Source organism: Trematomus bernacchii, unplaced genomic scaffold (genome assembly GCF_902827165.1).
Source record: "Trematomus bernacchii unplaced genomic scaffold, fTreBer1.1, whole genome shotgun sequence".
In the NCBI taxonomy this organism is placed as follows: domain Eukaryota; kingdom Metazoa; phylum Chordata; class Actinopteri; order Perciformes; family Nototheniidae; genus Trematomus; species Trematomus bernacchii.
The window spans coordinates 15,652,269-15,667,074 of NW_022988050.1; the positions used below are offsets into that span (position 1 = coordinate 15,652,269).

At 39.4% G+C, this 14,806-nt stretch overlaps 1 protein-coding gene across 1 annotated transcript; it reads left to right on the forward strand.

Annotated features, from left to right (window-relative positions):
* Positions 1-1,737: 1,737 nt before the first annotated feature.
* Positions 1,738-14,273, forward strand: fads6 (fatty acid desaturase 6). The gene is made up of 6 exons (XM_034119979.1): positions 1,738-2,346; positions 5,158-5,324; positions 7,505-7,685; positions 7,879-8,066; positions 11,516-11,695; positions 13,648-14,273. The coding sequence occupies exons 1-6, from the start codon at positions 2,103-2,105 to the stop codon at positions 13,795-13,797; spliced, it is 1,110 nt and encodes a 369-aa protein (XP_033975870.1). The 5' UTR covers positions 1,738-2,102; the 3' UTR covers positions 13,798-14,273.
* Positions 14,274-14,806: the final 533 nt, after the last annotated feature.

Consider the following 14,806-nt stretch of genomic DNA (forward strand, 5'->3'; position numbering starts at 1 on the left):
TAGAGGGGCCTGCGGGGTTTTTTTTTCACGAAACTGTGTCTCAGGGCTTCTTAATATTTAAAAACCTATTAATGTGTCATACCAGATTAATGGGAAGAAACTCAGCTAACTGACAGTACAAACCATTTTTACCAAAACAAAACACAAGTCTCATAAGAAGCGTCTAAATGACCCCTGAGTGAAAAAATGCTAACACACTTAGCACAGAACTCAAGGTAAAAATACCCTTATTACTTATCGTAACTGCACATACAAGATATCCGATTAAAGCTGAGATTCCACAGATTATATAGGTATTAGTATCATCACTGAGCGATCAGAACTCGCGACAGGGGAAGCAAACACAGACATCACAACACGTTGCATTATGGAGCAAACACGGGAGATCGTCTCACCTTAGCTGTTATTCTGATCAAAAGTCGTGTTCAATGGCATTCAAATGATAAAAACGCTGCTGAAGGTTAATCCAATGATTAATCCAATGTGTCTGTCACTTTGAAATGCTTACTGATAATCCATCATTCAATTTTTATGTAAAAATTGGAGATTTAATATTAGCTGCTAATGGTAGCCACCAGAGTGTATCGCAGCTTCCGGTTCCGGGGCATTCTGGCTGCGCAGCACTCATTCACCAATGGGTAATGTTTAGATGGATTTTAGGAACTTCCCCTCGATTCTATTGGCTCTAATGGTTCAAAAGAGATGTCAATCATCAAAATCAAACAAGGGGGGCCAGAGATAAGGAAAATGCACCCAAATGACCCCAGAAGTGTTTTTTTTTCTAAATCTCTCTAAAAGGGTCACATTTCACTTGTTTTGCATCAATATTGATACAGGGTACTTATGATATGTTATAGTTTGGATTCCTAAAGCTTTTAGTCTACTATCCCATCATTCAAGGGCGGTTTTCACTATAAGTAATTTTTTCTTTTTGGACGGACACTATAATTTACATTTTTTTACTATGTTCAATCTGAATTTACTTTAAAATAAAAACATCTATATTGATTCTGACACTTCTACATCTAACTCACAGATGTAACCTTGCTTTGAGAAAAAAGATGATTAATTTACCCCTTTTAGAAGTGAAGATATGGTAATTTGTTCTGGGAATGTCATTTTCGAGCCTGAGACCTGAAAAACAGGCTCAGGGCTCAACAGGTTGAACCGCAGAAAGTTTCTTGGTGGTATCTAATTGTTGAAATGTTGTTTCACCTATTCACCTGGGGCATCTCCACAGCAACAAGCAAACAACAAGCTGAGGCTGAGGGAGAGTGAAAGCTGAGCTGGCAGACCTCTCCTCTGCAGCATCTGCTGTCCTTCAGAGTAAAAAATACACACTGTGTATACTTTAAAGAGCACATTGCAGTCCGCCTGGCCTCAAGCCCAGAACACTGGTCTGTCTCCAGAAACAAAAAGGCAGCACTGACACCAGATACATATGCTCTGGTCATAAACACACACCCCGACTGTCAGAACACATTCTTGCACATCAGCATCTATTCCTTTCAGTTCTGAACCTTCTCCTTGTGAAGAAACTACTGAACAGCCACTGTTAATCAGCTCCTTTCTCCCTCTCCGTTCCCAGGACATTTGCCAAGGTTACAGGGATGGGAGGGGAGGGGAGGGGAGGGGAGCTGACACAAAGAAGCACAGGGGGGGTGAGCCGCATGCAGAATGTAGACAGCTCAGAGGAGGGAGAGGTTCACTCTGAGCGGAGCAGCTGCAGTTTTGTGAGACAGCCTGTGACAGGATTTTCCAAAGATATCCATTACATTACATCTTTGGGTAGTGGGACAACACATTCGGATGCTTCTGGATTGCGTCAGGAGTCAGCTGACTGGGGGGAAAAGGAGAGGAAAGAGTAAGAGATGAGGTGGTATAGAGGAGGAGGGTGCAGGAGCTAATGAAGCAGAAGGAAGGGGGCTGGGCCTCTCTGACAATGCTCGTGTAGCCAATAAAGACCTTCGCAATGCATACTTTGACTTGTGGACTTTATTCTCAGGGCGCAGCGTGCAGGCAGTTTATCTCCGGCTGTTTGTAAGAGGACACTAACCGCATGGTGAGCTTGTTGTGAACCGGTCACCAGCACGGGAGCCGACATGCAGAATGTACCGGAGGAGTGGAGGGAAGGAGAGGAGAGGATAGGGGAGATGGTAGTGAAGAGGAAGGTGGACTCAGAGCGGAAGAAGAATGAAGGGCAAGGAGGTGGAGAGGGGGAGAAGGAGTCGCTGATGATGGAGCTGACCAAGCTGGTGCAGAAGGTTGTGAAAGAGAGCAGCTGGTGGGAGAGGAGAGGGATCGATTGCAGCATACTGGCAGCAGCATTCCTCTGTCTGGCCCCGGGTAAGACTTCAGGCATGCTTTGGTGAAAAATCAAACGAACATCATTATGACATTTCCCAGGTAGATTACTTTCATTGGAACAAGCATTTTTTGTATTAAAGGTTTTCTGAAAACGTATGTTTGAATATGCATGTATGGTATTATTGTATTAAATATGCTATTGTTCCCTCTTTTCTCAAACATAAATCTAAACATTTGATAAAGCCAGGTTCAGATGTGGATGTTTTTTTTCCATTAGTCTGAAAGCAAAAGTGCTCAAACCCTTAAAACTGACCAGTGTCTGAAGAAAGTTTTTTTCCATCAGTATCTCATCTTAAATGTTGGGGTGATAATAAGTACTGTATACGTTATACAGGATGTCTTGTACTTGTTATTATACATGTTATTGTTTATCTTAATTTGTTATTTTCTATCAACCTTTTTATTTTCATGGATTGGACTGTGTAACAAAAGATAGACACATCAACTTGGACTGCAGATATCATATTGATGTTAACTAATGTTGATTTTAATTACAAGATATTTATATCAACGGCTTTAACTAAGGACTATTTCAATATAAGTCTGTCCATTCTTTTATTAATTAATAGACTATTATGAACAAAAACACTTGGGGAAAAATGTATACTAACAATCACCTAAAGTCCAAAATAGGCTAGCAACTCACCTTTAAGACAACTAAAAAAAAAAATTGGCATCTTAAACATAGTTATTTTTTTATCAATCATGTTTTAAATCGCTATTTTGAAAATATAAATGCAACTTTCTCTAGTCTCAGTCCAACAGTGTTGTTATCCATCAGTGCATTACATATTCACAGCATCCTATGGATCCCTGTATCTGGGTCACTGGTGGTCAGTTACTGACCTCATTAGGACTGATGCCTATTGTGACTCATGTCACTCGATCATTGGAAGTGACAGCTCCCAGCAGCAGGACACCTGGTTCAAGCTGCAGCTGTAATCTAGACTGGTAGACTGGCTGCCAGTTAACACATTACTACAGCATGCAGCTGGGACTAGCCACTCCAACCAGGAAAATACAATGTTTTATATATGTATCCCACTATGGATCTTCTATCCCACTAAGCCCTACACAATAGACTGCCCTTGAACCCTCACTAATACACACCCCCCACCATTAGGTCTTAAACTTATTATCTTTTTTTTATCTTTTTGTTTTGCCCATAAATGTTGATCCTATTATGTCACTCTATGTCATATCTTGCTTCACTAAATACAAATAAAAAATACGTCTAAAACGATAAATTGAAGGTTCAATATCTAAAATATTTTCTTAATGTCTTTCATTTTTTGTAAAGCACTTTGAATTGCTTTGTGTTGAAAGGGGCTATATAAATAAACTTGCCTTGCCTTGCCTTGCCTTGCCTTGCCTTGCCTAAAATGTCCTCATTAAAAGATCTTAAAGATGACTAGATATCCAACCATTTTATAAGCAATACAAATCTGTATTTCTAATACAAATGCAATGGTTTTATTTGATCTACTAATGACGTTGTATCCCCTTTGACCTACATCAGCGTTATGTTTGTCAGAGGCGTTCAAAATGTAACATTTTATCCAGTTTTAGGCCATATTATTATAGTACATTTTAAATCTTTGTTGTTTTTAACTATATATTTCTGACTGAATGAAGGATTTTAGCCTGAATCTTAAATGATCAGAGGAACAAGCTAAGCTAACGGTAGCGGCTAGCTACAGTAGCAGTCCACTGAAACACTGATGTTTAAAGTGAAGCTGCTTTATTCAGAGTGTTTGTTTTGGAGAGGATCACTGTGGATATTTGGTTTCTGGTCAAATCATCCTGAATGATGAACAATGAAGTGCCATTATGACAATTAACGCTAACCAAACACTGTCTTTTGTTTTTGTTTTTATTGAGAGACTATGGCAGAAATGTACATTTACATGTGAATGTATTTTTACTACGGCATTCTTCTTCAGCTTTTATAATTAGTGAGTTACATACAGCATATCCCTATCTTTAATATCCCGAGAGAGGGGTTTTAATCTCACTGTGAGCCTAAGGAGGCATCTGTCATTGTGTATCACAGACCGTGACTTATCACCTCAAAATAGTCTGCTTTGAAATAGGAGGTGCAGTATATTAGCACCATTTTATTGAGTAAGGAAGGGAAACACATCACCTAAAACCTGGCGGTAAAATTCAGACAGAGGATCCTCACCGGCTGCTTGTGTACAATTAAAGAGTAAATCTGTGAGGCTACATCGAGGCTGCTTTTCATACACGGCAATGTCGCCATGCAAAGGTGTGAAAGATGCAGAATGAAGTTACTTTCTTTCATCTGATCTTCCTGCATGTCATGGTTGAAAGTCACACCGCTGCTGCATTTAATGCTCACTGATAACAGAAACACTGATCCTGGCAGTGTGGGTCCTTAGTCTGTTGTGACTTACTACAGTGCCAGGTGTAAGGTGGTCAAAAGGAGGAACATTTATGTTAAACATTTGAAGTTTTGTGAAGTGGAACTGTCAAGAACAAGTCTGAATCTTGCAAATAAAGTCTAAACTTTCAGTATAAGAGCTAACGGCAGATTTATTCCCAAACTTTCATATTGTTCATTCAAAACGTTTTGTCTACTGACTTCAAAGCCTGGCACTAATACTGAAGTTTCGACTTTAGTCTTCACATATAGACACTATGCAAACTTTTTTTTTTTAAAGTATCTTTGTCAAATGTTTTTTCCTCATGCCCTCTTACTCTTCCATAAGTGTCCCGTACCTCTTATAAAGGAAGTGTAGATGAAGGTCCCTGTGCTCTGTGTTGCAGCCTTCCTGCTGCTGGGCTCCTCTCAGGTTCTGTACTTTTCGGCGGGCATGCTGCTGATGGGCATGGCTCATGCTGTCATCACCTTCAAAGGGACACATCTGGCCAGCCACGGGTCCCTGAGCGAGTCACAGGCCTGGGCGAAGGTCTGGGCTGTCTTCTTTATCGAGGTGAGATGTTCAGAAATAATTTTAAACCACAGATTATGATGAGACACTTGAAGCTTATTTGCACTGTAGCTTTGTTGCTACAGTACTGCTAAAGTGGCAATGCGATAGGAACTTAGAAATACTTTAATATTTGGCCAAAAAAATCAAATTTGCTTTCTTGCAAAGAGTTAAACAAGAAGATATGTAACTGAAGAAAATGTGCTTTTAACTCAAGATACTGCATTACAAGCTGTGCTAAGACAAGGCTTTTAGACTTTTTTTGCTCACAGCTAACAGCAGCATTTATTTTCTGAAAATAGGTTGGCAAGGGTGTTAGCGAACATTACCTTGCTTGGACAGAGAAAGGTCTCGAACAGAGTTAATTTTCTCTCAATTTGTTCGTCCTAAAAATGTCATTTTAGTGTCAGAATATTGAGAAGTGTGAAAATGGGCCCAATTTTTACCTTAGTCACTCACAATTGGTCGCAAGAATCAGCTAAAATCGGTGTTTTTGCACCACAATTCTTTCTCAATGTTCTTCCAATGAAACTGTCACCCTGTCAGGATGAGTGACTTCCACAGAACTGACAAAAACACTCACACACATAATGCGTGGACTCATTTGGCTTTGGTGATTGTTTTAGCATGAAGTATCATTTTCCTTGGAATACGACTCCTCTCAGGTAATGATTGCACAATGAGCCACAGCATCTCTGTTCTCTTCTAATGGAACAGGAAAGTGGAGAAAGCTACACAGATACAGGAAATTGTCTCTCATAGTGCTATCTCATTTCTGAACCATCTGCCAAAGCAAGCATGCTTAGCTTAGCCTAAAAGCCTGCAAACAGGGGGACCAGATAACCCGTGTCCAAATGTAGTGTAACAGATTAGCTTTAAAGGTCAGTAATTCAACAATCATGTCTTGTTTGTTTAAGCCGTTCATACACAAAAGACAAGGTGTACAGGGAAGTTATGTACAGGGATTGTTATGTCCCGGACATTCTTGGCTCTGCTGGTTTCTTGGAAACCACCAGCTGACTCCGGGAAGTCACTGCCAAATCCAAGAAATGTTAGCCTTCATAAAACCTAATCTGTTTATTACTTAGTTCTAAAAATAAAACCAACAAGATGTACAGTGTTTATCATTTAGAGATGCCGGTGGGAGCGTTTTATTCCCTTTGGACAGAGCCAGGTCAGCCGTTTCCCCCTAAATCCAGTCTTTATGCTACGCTAACTAACTGTTTACATGTTAGCGCACAGACATGAGAGTGCTATCAATCTTCCTATCCAACTCTCATGCGGGAAAGTAAATAAACTTATTGTATTTATGTCAGACTAATTAACCAAACTCCCAGCTGTTACAGTGAAACTTCCCCAGTTGATTACATGCTCGGGACAAAACATTATTCTATTACAAGTTATCCTATATTGTATTTATATATCCAAATGAGACATTATTTTTAATAAATATTTGCTCATTTGCATACACACATGCAGGTTCAACAGTTTGTTTTGTTAACATATTAGAGACAAGGAACTATAAAAAAGGGAGCTCTGGACATGTCTTTGTATTCCCACTTTACATCAAAATATACTGCCAGCAGCCATAAAAAAACTACATTTTCTGCATGTTTTTAGGGATAAATCAGAAATAAACCAAGCTATACAATAAATATGAAGAAACCCCTCTGTTGTAAAGCTGGGAGGTGTAATGTGATTTCCTGTGATTGAATGCACCTACAGAGGATGCCGAGGGATTGTTAACAGGCTTAAGGAGTCATGGATTACATGTATCAGATTGTATTTCTTCTTTGTAAACTGTAAAAACAAAATCAATTAAAGACAATGTTCTAAAAACAACAATAATCTTTGCAAGACACTAAAGGTTAATAGGGTTTAAAGAAATGTTAACTAGGCCTTATCCATATCCCCATGAAAAAACAACAACAAATGAGGCATTGACCCAGTGCTAGAATAATCAATTCAGTAAACCCTTGAACCTGTGAATTCTGTTCTTTGCCCCTATTGGCTGCTTATGAAAGCAAAAAACAGCAAAACAGCCTTACAAAACTAGGGTAAAGTCCATCAATACCATGCAAAGCCTATTTATTTCCCTGCTTGTTTTATAAGTTGCATCAGTGATGGTTTTGTTGTTTGATGTTCATAATCATACCCATCTGTGCTTGTGTTCATCCACTCAGATCTGTGGCTCATTCTCAGCGCAAGCCGGCATTCAAGGCCACATTAAGATGCATCATGCTCATACTAATGTCATTGGACTGGGGGACTCCAGCGTGTGGAAGGCCCCCTTCCTGCCTCGCACTGTCTACCTGTTCATAGCACCCCTGGCCGTGCCTATCATCACTCCACTTGTTGCACTCGGTAAGAGGCGCCAAAGCACCAAAGGAAGTCCAGACAGTTTATGAGTTTGCTCAAATACTTCAACATTAAATGTGACTATCAGCATAAAGTTGAGATTTCCTACCCTCTGATCCTGTTCAAGTTCCCCTGCTACCTCGCCTCTCTCACTTAGCTGTAACTTTATTCTTATACATGTGATTCTCTGGCTTTGCAGCTCACCTCAGAGGAAACTCTGTGGCTGTCATGGTCCGGACCGTCCTGATGGTAACACTGGGCCTGTATTCCCAGTACTGGCTGCTGATACACGTCTCCGGATTCCTGTCGCCTCTCAGCGCTTTGCTTTGTATGCTTGTGTGCAGAGCAATGTTCTCTGTGACCTATATCCATGTCAACATTTTCCAGGTGAGAAATACCTTCAGGAGGCACCTGTACTTTACATGTTCAGTGCACATCCTCAAACAAGGATGAGTCTGCAGTCATGCTAGCTACATTGTAAGGGTATTTTTGGACACAGATTTGAGCTATATGCTAACAGCAGCATGCTAACATGCTTACTATAACAATGGCAATATTGCCACCCATTTGCTAACAGTCCAACGATGATAAACCTCTATGAGCAAGGGGCCATATCTTTGGGGTTTCTGTAGCCTATTTTTCGTTAACAAATACTATTTTTCAAGTAAACAACTTGAAGCGAGAGGATGGAGTTCAAACCCAATGTCCAAGATCAGAAATGTTCACACTTGTTACGTTAGCAAGCTAATTTGGAGCTAATAAAAAGCTAATTCATCATCAGACTTTGGCCAATGGGTTCTGAGATTGCATTTCAGGCAACGCTTAAAGCGAGCTCCGCGCTGCAGTGGAAACGCGCCTTTTCCTTTTCCACTGCAGCGCGGAGCTCGCTTTAAGCGCGCCGAGCCATGCGGGGCCCGTTTTTGGTTGCGTTTCCACTTGGCCTAGTACCGGCTAGCGGGTCCTAATTCACAGTTTTTCTGGCCCCATAAAATCGTGGTTCTAGGGCCAGGAACAACCATGCTGAGTCGGGCTGAGTATGCTAAACTAGAGAGAGAATCGCTGGCAAGGGGGCTACAACTACAACAAGATGAACATATTTGACCGTGATTTAATTGTAATACACGTTTCAAAATGATGCCGAAGTAACAACATACTGATACCGGTTAGTAAAAACCATGAATTAATGCTTTGACAAGTCTGCAGACAGACGGCAGGCGAAAAACCTTTTAAAATGCGTGTTTTCTAAATGGAGATTGGCTAAGCTAACGTTGTATATGCTCCGACCGTCCACACTCACAACAACGGCCTACAGACATAAATAAACCAGCGACTGTATTCGCCATGACACAGACAGTCTGTGGTTTGTACTTGTTTAACTTTTGTCTAGTTTCTGAACAGATATGAGGAGCTGTGAGCTCTGAGGGCTAACAGCTAACGGCTGATGTTGGTTTTGTGTTTCACATTGAAGATGACGTCACGGCTCCGCCTACACTGCGTTACTATAGTTATTACCAGAGATGGGGTCGTTACTAAAAAAAATATAATATATTTACATATTACATATTACACTACTTCGTTACTCTCTACATAAAGTAACTCGTTACTTTACTCGTTACTTTACTCGCAGGGCCGCCCCGCCCCTCCCTACAGGCAGATCACGCAGACTGCTAAAGTTTCAAATGTTCTCTTTAGTTCAGTTTCCATTGTCGCATAAGACTGATCCAGATAGCTCTGACTATGGCTGTCCTCTGTCTCCTGCTATCTGTATTTTGCGCAGTATATCTCTGAACGATGGTGATTCCACTGTGCAAATGGGCAACATTACCTCTACTATGAAGGATGCTACAAGCCTGTCCATCTCTGCTTTGGTTACCGGTCCTCCAAATTCTAATTTTTGCAGCTTCTGAGTCGGCGGCGGCGCACTCACAACATCCTCACTCTGGGTTCGGGGTCCTTAGCTATTAGCTTCACCTTAGCATGTGTTCTTTGCAGGTGTTTGTTGAGGTTTGACGTGGTGTTTGCAGCAGTGGATAACAGCTTCTGGCCTGGACACAGTTTGCACCTCACCGTCACATTCCTGTCTATCCTTCGGACGAACTCAAAATAATGGGCATACCTCCACCCCTCGAAAGTTATCGCTGACTCAGCCATGTTTATGCAGCACTGCACGTGGAGATGTGGACGCGCAAGTCGCGCAGATTACGTACATATAAACCTGCGGCGGAAACCCCTCTTGTCTGTCAGTGTGATTATGACTGATTTTATAAAAGTAACGAAGTAACGCGTGTCGGGGCAATGTTAGTAACTGTAGTGTGATTACTGAATTATAAAAGTACACCCAACTCTGGTTACTACCCCAGTTCCTAAACTGTAATGGAAATGCGCCATAAAGTGAGCCAGTCCTAACAAGGCCTAACGAGGCCTAGCCATACCGAGCGAGGCCGTGTAGTGGAAATGCGCCAAAAGCTTTTTTGCTCTCGACACCGATCAGCCAAATTGCTTCCAACAATCTTGCTCAGTTGTCTACAGATTCACATCTGTTTACAGAGATTATGATAATGATACTTTTCTGATGTTTAGCAGGCATAAAGTGCAGCATTATTATAATTTCAAAATGCTATTATCATGCTAACATTTGTTAATTTTGACACGGTGATGGCGCTAGAGGAAAATTGATCTCAAGGATTTAAATTTGCACTCACGAACCAAACTAATTTACTTTCTCACAATATGATTAGATCACACAAAAATCCAACTTATCAGGCTTAAGGTATCATAATTTGTCAGCGTTTCAATTAGCATCCTGTGAAGAGCTACATAAATAGCTACATGCGTCATTTAGGTGAGCGAAGACATCTGATTATTTAAAAATAAAATGGTAACTCCAAAGATGGTTAGCCTAGATGTTGCAATAGTATCAGGTATATCAGAACGAGAGTATTTTCTATCAGATATAGGAGCAAAGAATAGCACTTTTCTCCATGTAAAATATGTTTTCGCCCTTCTCAAGACTTTTAAATATTGAATGAGTTTATTTGATTGGTTGCTTGAAGTTAGCCTGCGATAGACTTTGCTAGACAGTATGTTCATCCAATCACCTGCCAATATTTTCCAAAAATACGCCAACCTGCTAGTCAATGAAAAGTCGCGATCATCTGTTGAAAATGTCATAATGACTAATCGAATTGTTTGACAAATATAGATATAGGCTACTGATTTTATAATATTTCGATTTTTATGATTTATAAATGAACTCTCCAGAACAGCTTCTACATCAACTTCTACTCTGCTAGCAATACATTCCTCTCTCACAGATTTGGTGAAGAATGCTGGTTGGGTCATTTCATGCCAAACAGTCATGAGTGCACCTCTTTCAGCGCAGCCTTGTGTTCCCATAGATCAGACCAGCCAGTGAACTAAAGGGATAAAAAGGAACAATTCATGCATGATTTCCCACATGGAGTCTGAGTGCTGCAAGTCATTGTGCATTGTTCTGATCAAAGTGTGAGAAGGTGGATTAGAAAAGGCAGGTTCTGTTTGTTCTCTTTGGGGGGTCACGAAAACCTGCCCTCCCCTGGATCCTGGTGCTGTTGTTGGCCATTGTCCTATCTTTTTCCCCTGAACACAAGGTTACTGTCCTTTAGCCGACGATAACCTTGTCTCTCATTTGTAAACATTGTGTACTAAAACTCTTTCTTTATGTTGGAGAAAACACGTTTTACACATTTGTACACTTTGTAAACCTGGACATCGTGGTCAACAAATTATCTAACCTACAGTTTGTCATTTCTTATATACTATTACTCAACTTGTCTAAAATATTGTGTTCTTGACAGCACATTGGCCTCCACATGTTCTCTGCGACCAGCCGACCCAAGAGGATCTACCAGATGACCCACGGGGTCTTGAACCTGCCGCGTAACCCCCTGCTGGACTGGATGTTTGGACACTCGCTTATCAACTGCCACGTGGAGCACCATCTCTTCCCCTTCCTCTCTGATAACATGTGTCTAAAGGTGACGTTTAATCCCCATATCATTATATATTATCAGTTTGCACATGCTAGATGGACTTTCACTGCAGATCTAGAGGATTGTTTTGCAACACAAAGGGAGATTTATGCTTTATGTCACAAAAAAAGATAATTATTTACTTGAGAGTTAAAAGGTGAGAATTAACACAAAGCAACTTTATTGTCAACTAGAATAATTGCTTAGCATTTACTGACAAATCAATAGGTATTTAGCTAAAACAGAAGCCTAATTACCAAGTACTTGTGTAGATTGTCACTCATTACATATGAATTTAAACGTGTTTCAACCTACTACAATGAGTTTTCCCTTATAACATGTTTGAAATAGTCTATATGAAAGCTTTCCATGCCTATAATATGAGTATTACTATTATTTTAATATTGTAATTTTGTATTGGGTAATTAGTTGTGTTTTTACAAGGCATGCGAAGCAAATACTTTGTACACATTTTTAAAATGTATAATGGCATTTTCTGCAGCAATAATTAGTGGAATATTATATGTAAATAGCTTTCGTTAATTTCCCTGTAAAAGAAAAAAAAAGAAATCCAGTTTATATTGTGAGAATTACAGTTATGTATCAATAATTACTTTATGAATGCCTATAATAAGTAATGTATTATAATTAGGGAATATCTTTATCAAAGAACATCTGGCAGGAAATCACATTTTTTATTTGTTACGATAATTACACTCATATATTACAGTAGATATGACAGGCACCTTTAAAGCAAATATTATGGATCAACACTGATATTGATTTTGAATCTCCCTGGGCTCACAGAGCTTTATTATTCTGTGGGCCATCATTTGTAGAGGAGGCTGTAAAAACACACCCACAGATATTACACATGCATGTCAGTTCACTCCTCATGGTGAGTTCTCTTGAGGACATTTGAGCGTGTGCGAACAACACCACCCTGATTTTAGGTGCAACCCATCGGCATGTGCCTGAACGCTGTATAATATGGTCAGTTAGCTAACCACAAAACTATTTTGTGAATGATTTAAATGTTTAAAACAGAATAAAAAAAAAATATATACCCTGCACACTGTTAGTGTTCATATAGCCCATATCCAAAAAAGAATTGGTTAATTTGACCATATACCTTTTTTTTTTTGCAATTGTGCTATCCGTCTAATGAAGCGTTTTGCCTGCCAGTTCTTTCTTATGAACTGTCAAGTGTTCAAACCTGATTCATTTAAATAAAGAACACCCATTTAATTAAAGCACTAAGTCTTACTTAAGAGCAAAAATGACACAGAAAATCTAAATCAACTTCAGAATCCAATCAATTTATTCCAATAATAGTTTGTAAAATAGTCTTGATACTAGACTTTGGTCCTTCTTTCACAACTTAAGCCCTCTGACTCTGCGTATGTAAGCTCCATAAACACCAAAGCAAATCCCTTGTACGTTTAAACCTTCTCAGCAATAAATCGGATTGTGATTCCAAAAGAATTACCCCTAATCCCAGAGGAACAATTACTTCCTGAGGATTTCTAACTTTAGCAATGTCTAGCTAAACACTAATTTTGCAACCAAAACATCAAAAAATACAACACTGAATAGGAGAGCAATACTCTCTGAAGTATTATATTTGTTTTTAAACTAAATATCCACTTATAACCACTTATATCTGAAAGTAGAGAGTAACTCAATTCCAGTTACAAAGTAATTTAAGATTTTGATGTGGTCCTTTTTGTAGTGGGTCTCATTGATTATCACCTTTCTTTTGGACTTGCACCTTATTGTGATTGAACCCTAGACTTTTAATGTTTGCCCTCTTCTCACTCTGTCTGCTGCCCAGAAATACAAATACAGTTGTTTCTCATATCATCTGTAGTATTGCATGCCCATTTACTGTAGATACTGTTTCTTAGTTAGTAAGAAATGACATGTGACTTGTATATATATATTCCTCCTCTTTCCAGGTGAAGCCGGTTGTTTCCAAGTATCTGACGGAAAAGAAGCTCCCGTACCAGGAGGACAGCTACTTCTCCCGCCTCCGTCTTTTCTTCAACAAATACCAGGAACTGATGGTGTTTGCCCCGCCGATCACAGAGCTGGTGGGGGTGCAGTGAAGGAGACAAACTGCCCAGACTAAAGACTGCTGCTGCTGCTCCAAAGCACAAGCCCTAGTGTTCAAGTGTTACCTACTGTCCAGGTTTTAAGTCTCTAACATGCAGAATATAGGCTTTAATCAATAGCACACATGTAGTTTGATATTAGGAGCTACATCCATTATGTAAAAAGAAAATATCATTATGTGAACTGAATGAATGTTCTGCACTTTTAGCGGTAATTTAATGAATAGCACAAAGATAAGCACTCAACCAAAAGTTGACCTGATTATGTATAAGTCAATGTAGATATTGTTTCAAAACACCTCCTTTAACTCTAAATGTAATCACATTCTAGCATCATCAGGAGATTTAGAGGATCATATTTTAGGATCTAAGGGAGATAGAGTTATTATAGCACAAATAACATAACAATTAATAAAGCACAATTGTAGTATAATAGAAACAGCAGTACAATAAATATGTTTTTACTGTTTCATTTGCTGTTTCCTCAGCTCCAGTTACAATACACATGCACACAGAGGTGCTTCAGTGTGTTTCTAATAATAATACATTTAAAAAAAAATCTTTTTTATTAATTAAGTCTTGACCTACAAGTATCAAGCAAGTCCCAAGTCACTGTGGTGAGAGTCAAGCAAGTCAAGTCAAGTCATTGCTCAGGTCAAGCAAGTCAAGTCAAGTCATTGCTCAGGTCAAGTCAAGTCATACGAAATTCTGATGAATAAGCCCAGTTTCCGCATTTAAATCAGTTAAAAGACAGTGGTTATGAAAATGGATTCAACCCACACTATGATCTTCATTACATACACAGTTAATCATTTGAAATCTAATTTAGACCGATGACAATCATATTAGATTCATATTAACCCTAGAACTGCAGACAATATAGCTAGGACTCAATCAAAAAGTCTGTTCAAAAAGGCAGAATTCCAGGTAAGAAAATGATATATGGCATTTGCCATTACACATTTAATTTAAATGTCTGTTAACACTAGAACCGCTAACAGCA

Bases quoted from the DNA above. Each gene is read 5' to 3' on its own strand.
- fads6 (XM_034119979.1), top strand. From the start codon at position 2,103: ATGCAGAATGTACCGGAGGAGTGGAGGGAAGGAGAGGAGAGGATAGGG. The intron at 7,686-7,878 runs GTAAGAGGCGCC...CTGGCTTTGCAG, and splicing joins CACTCCACTTGTTGCACTCG to CTCACCTCAGAGGAAACTCT. The intron at 8,067-11,515 runs GTGAGAAATACC...TGTTCTTGACAG, and splicing joins TCCATGTCAACATTTTCCAG to CACATTGGCCTCCACATGTT.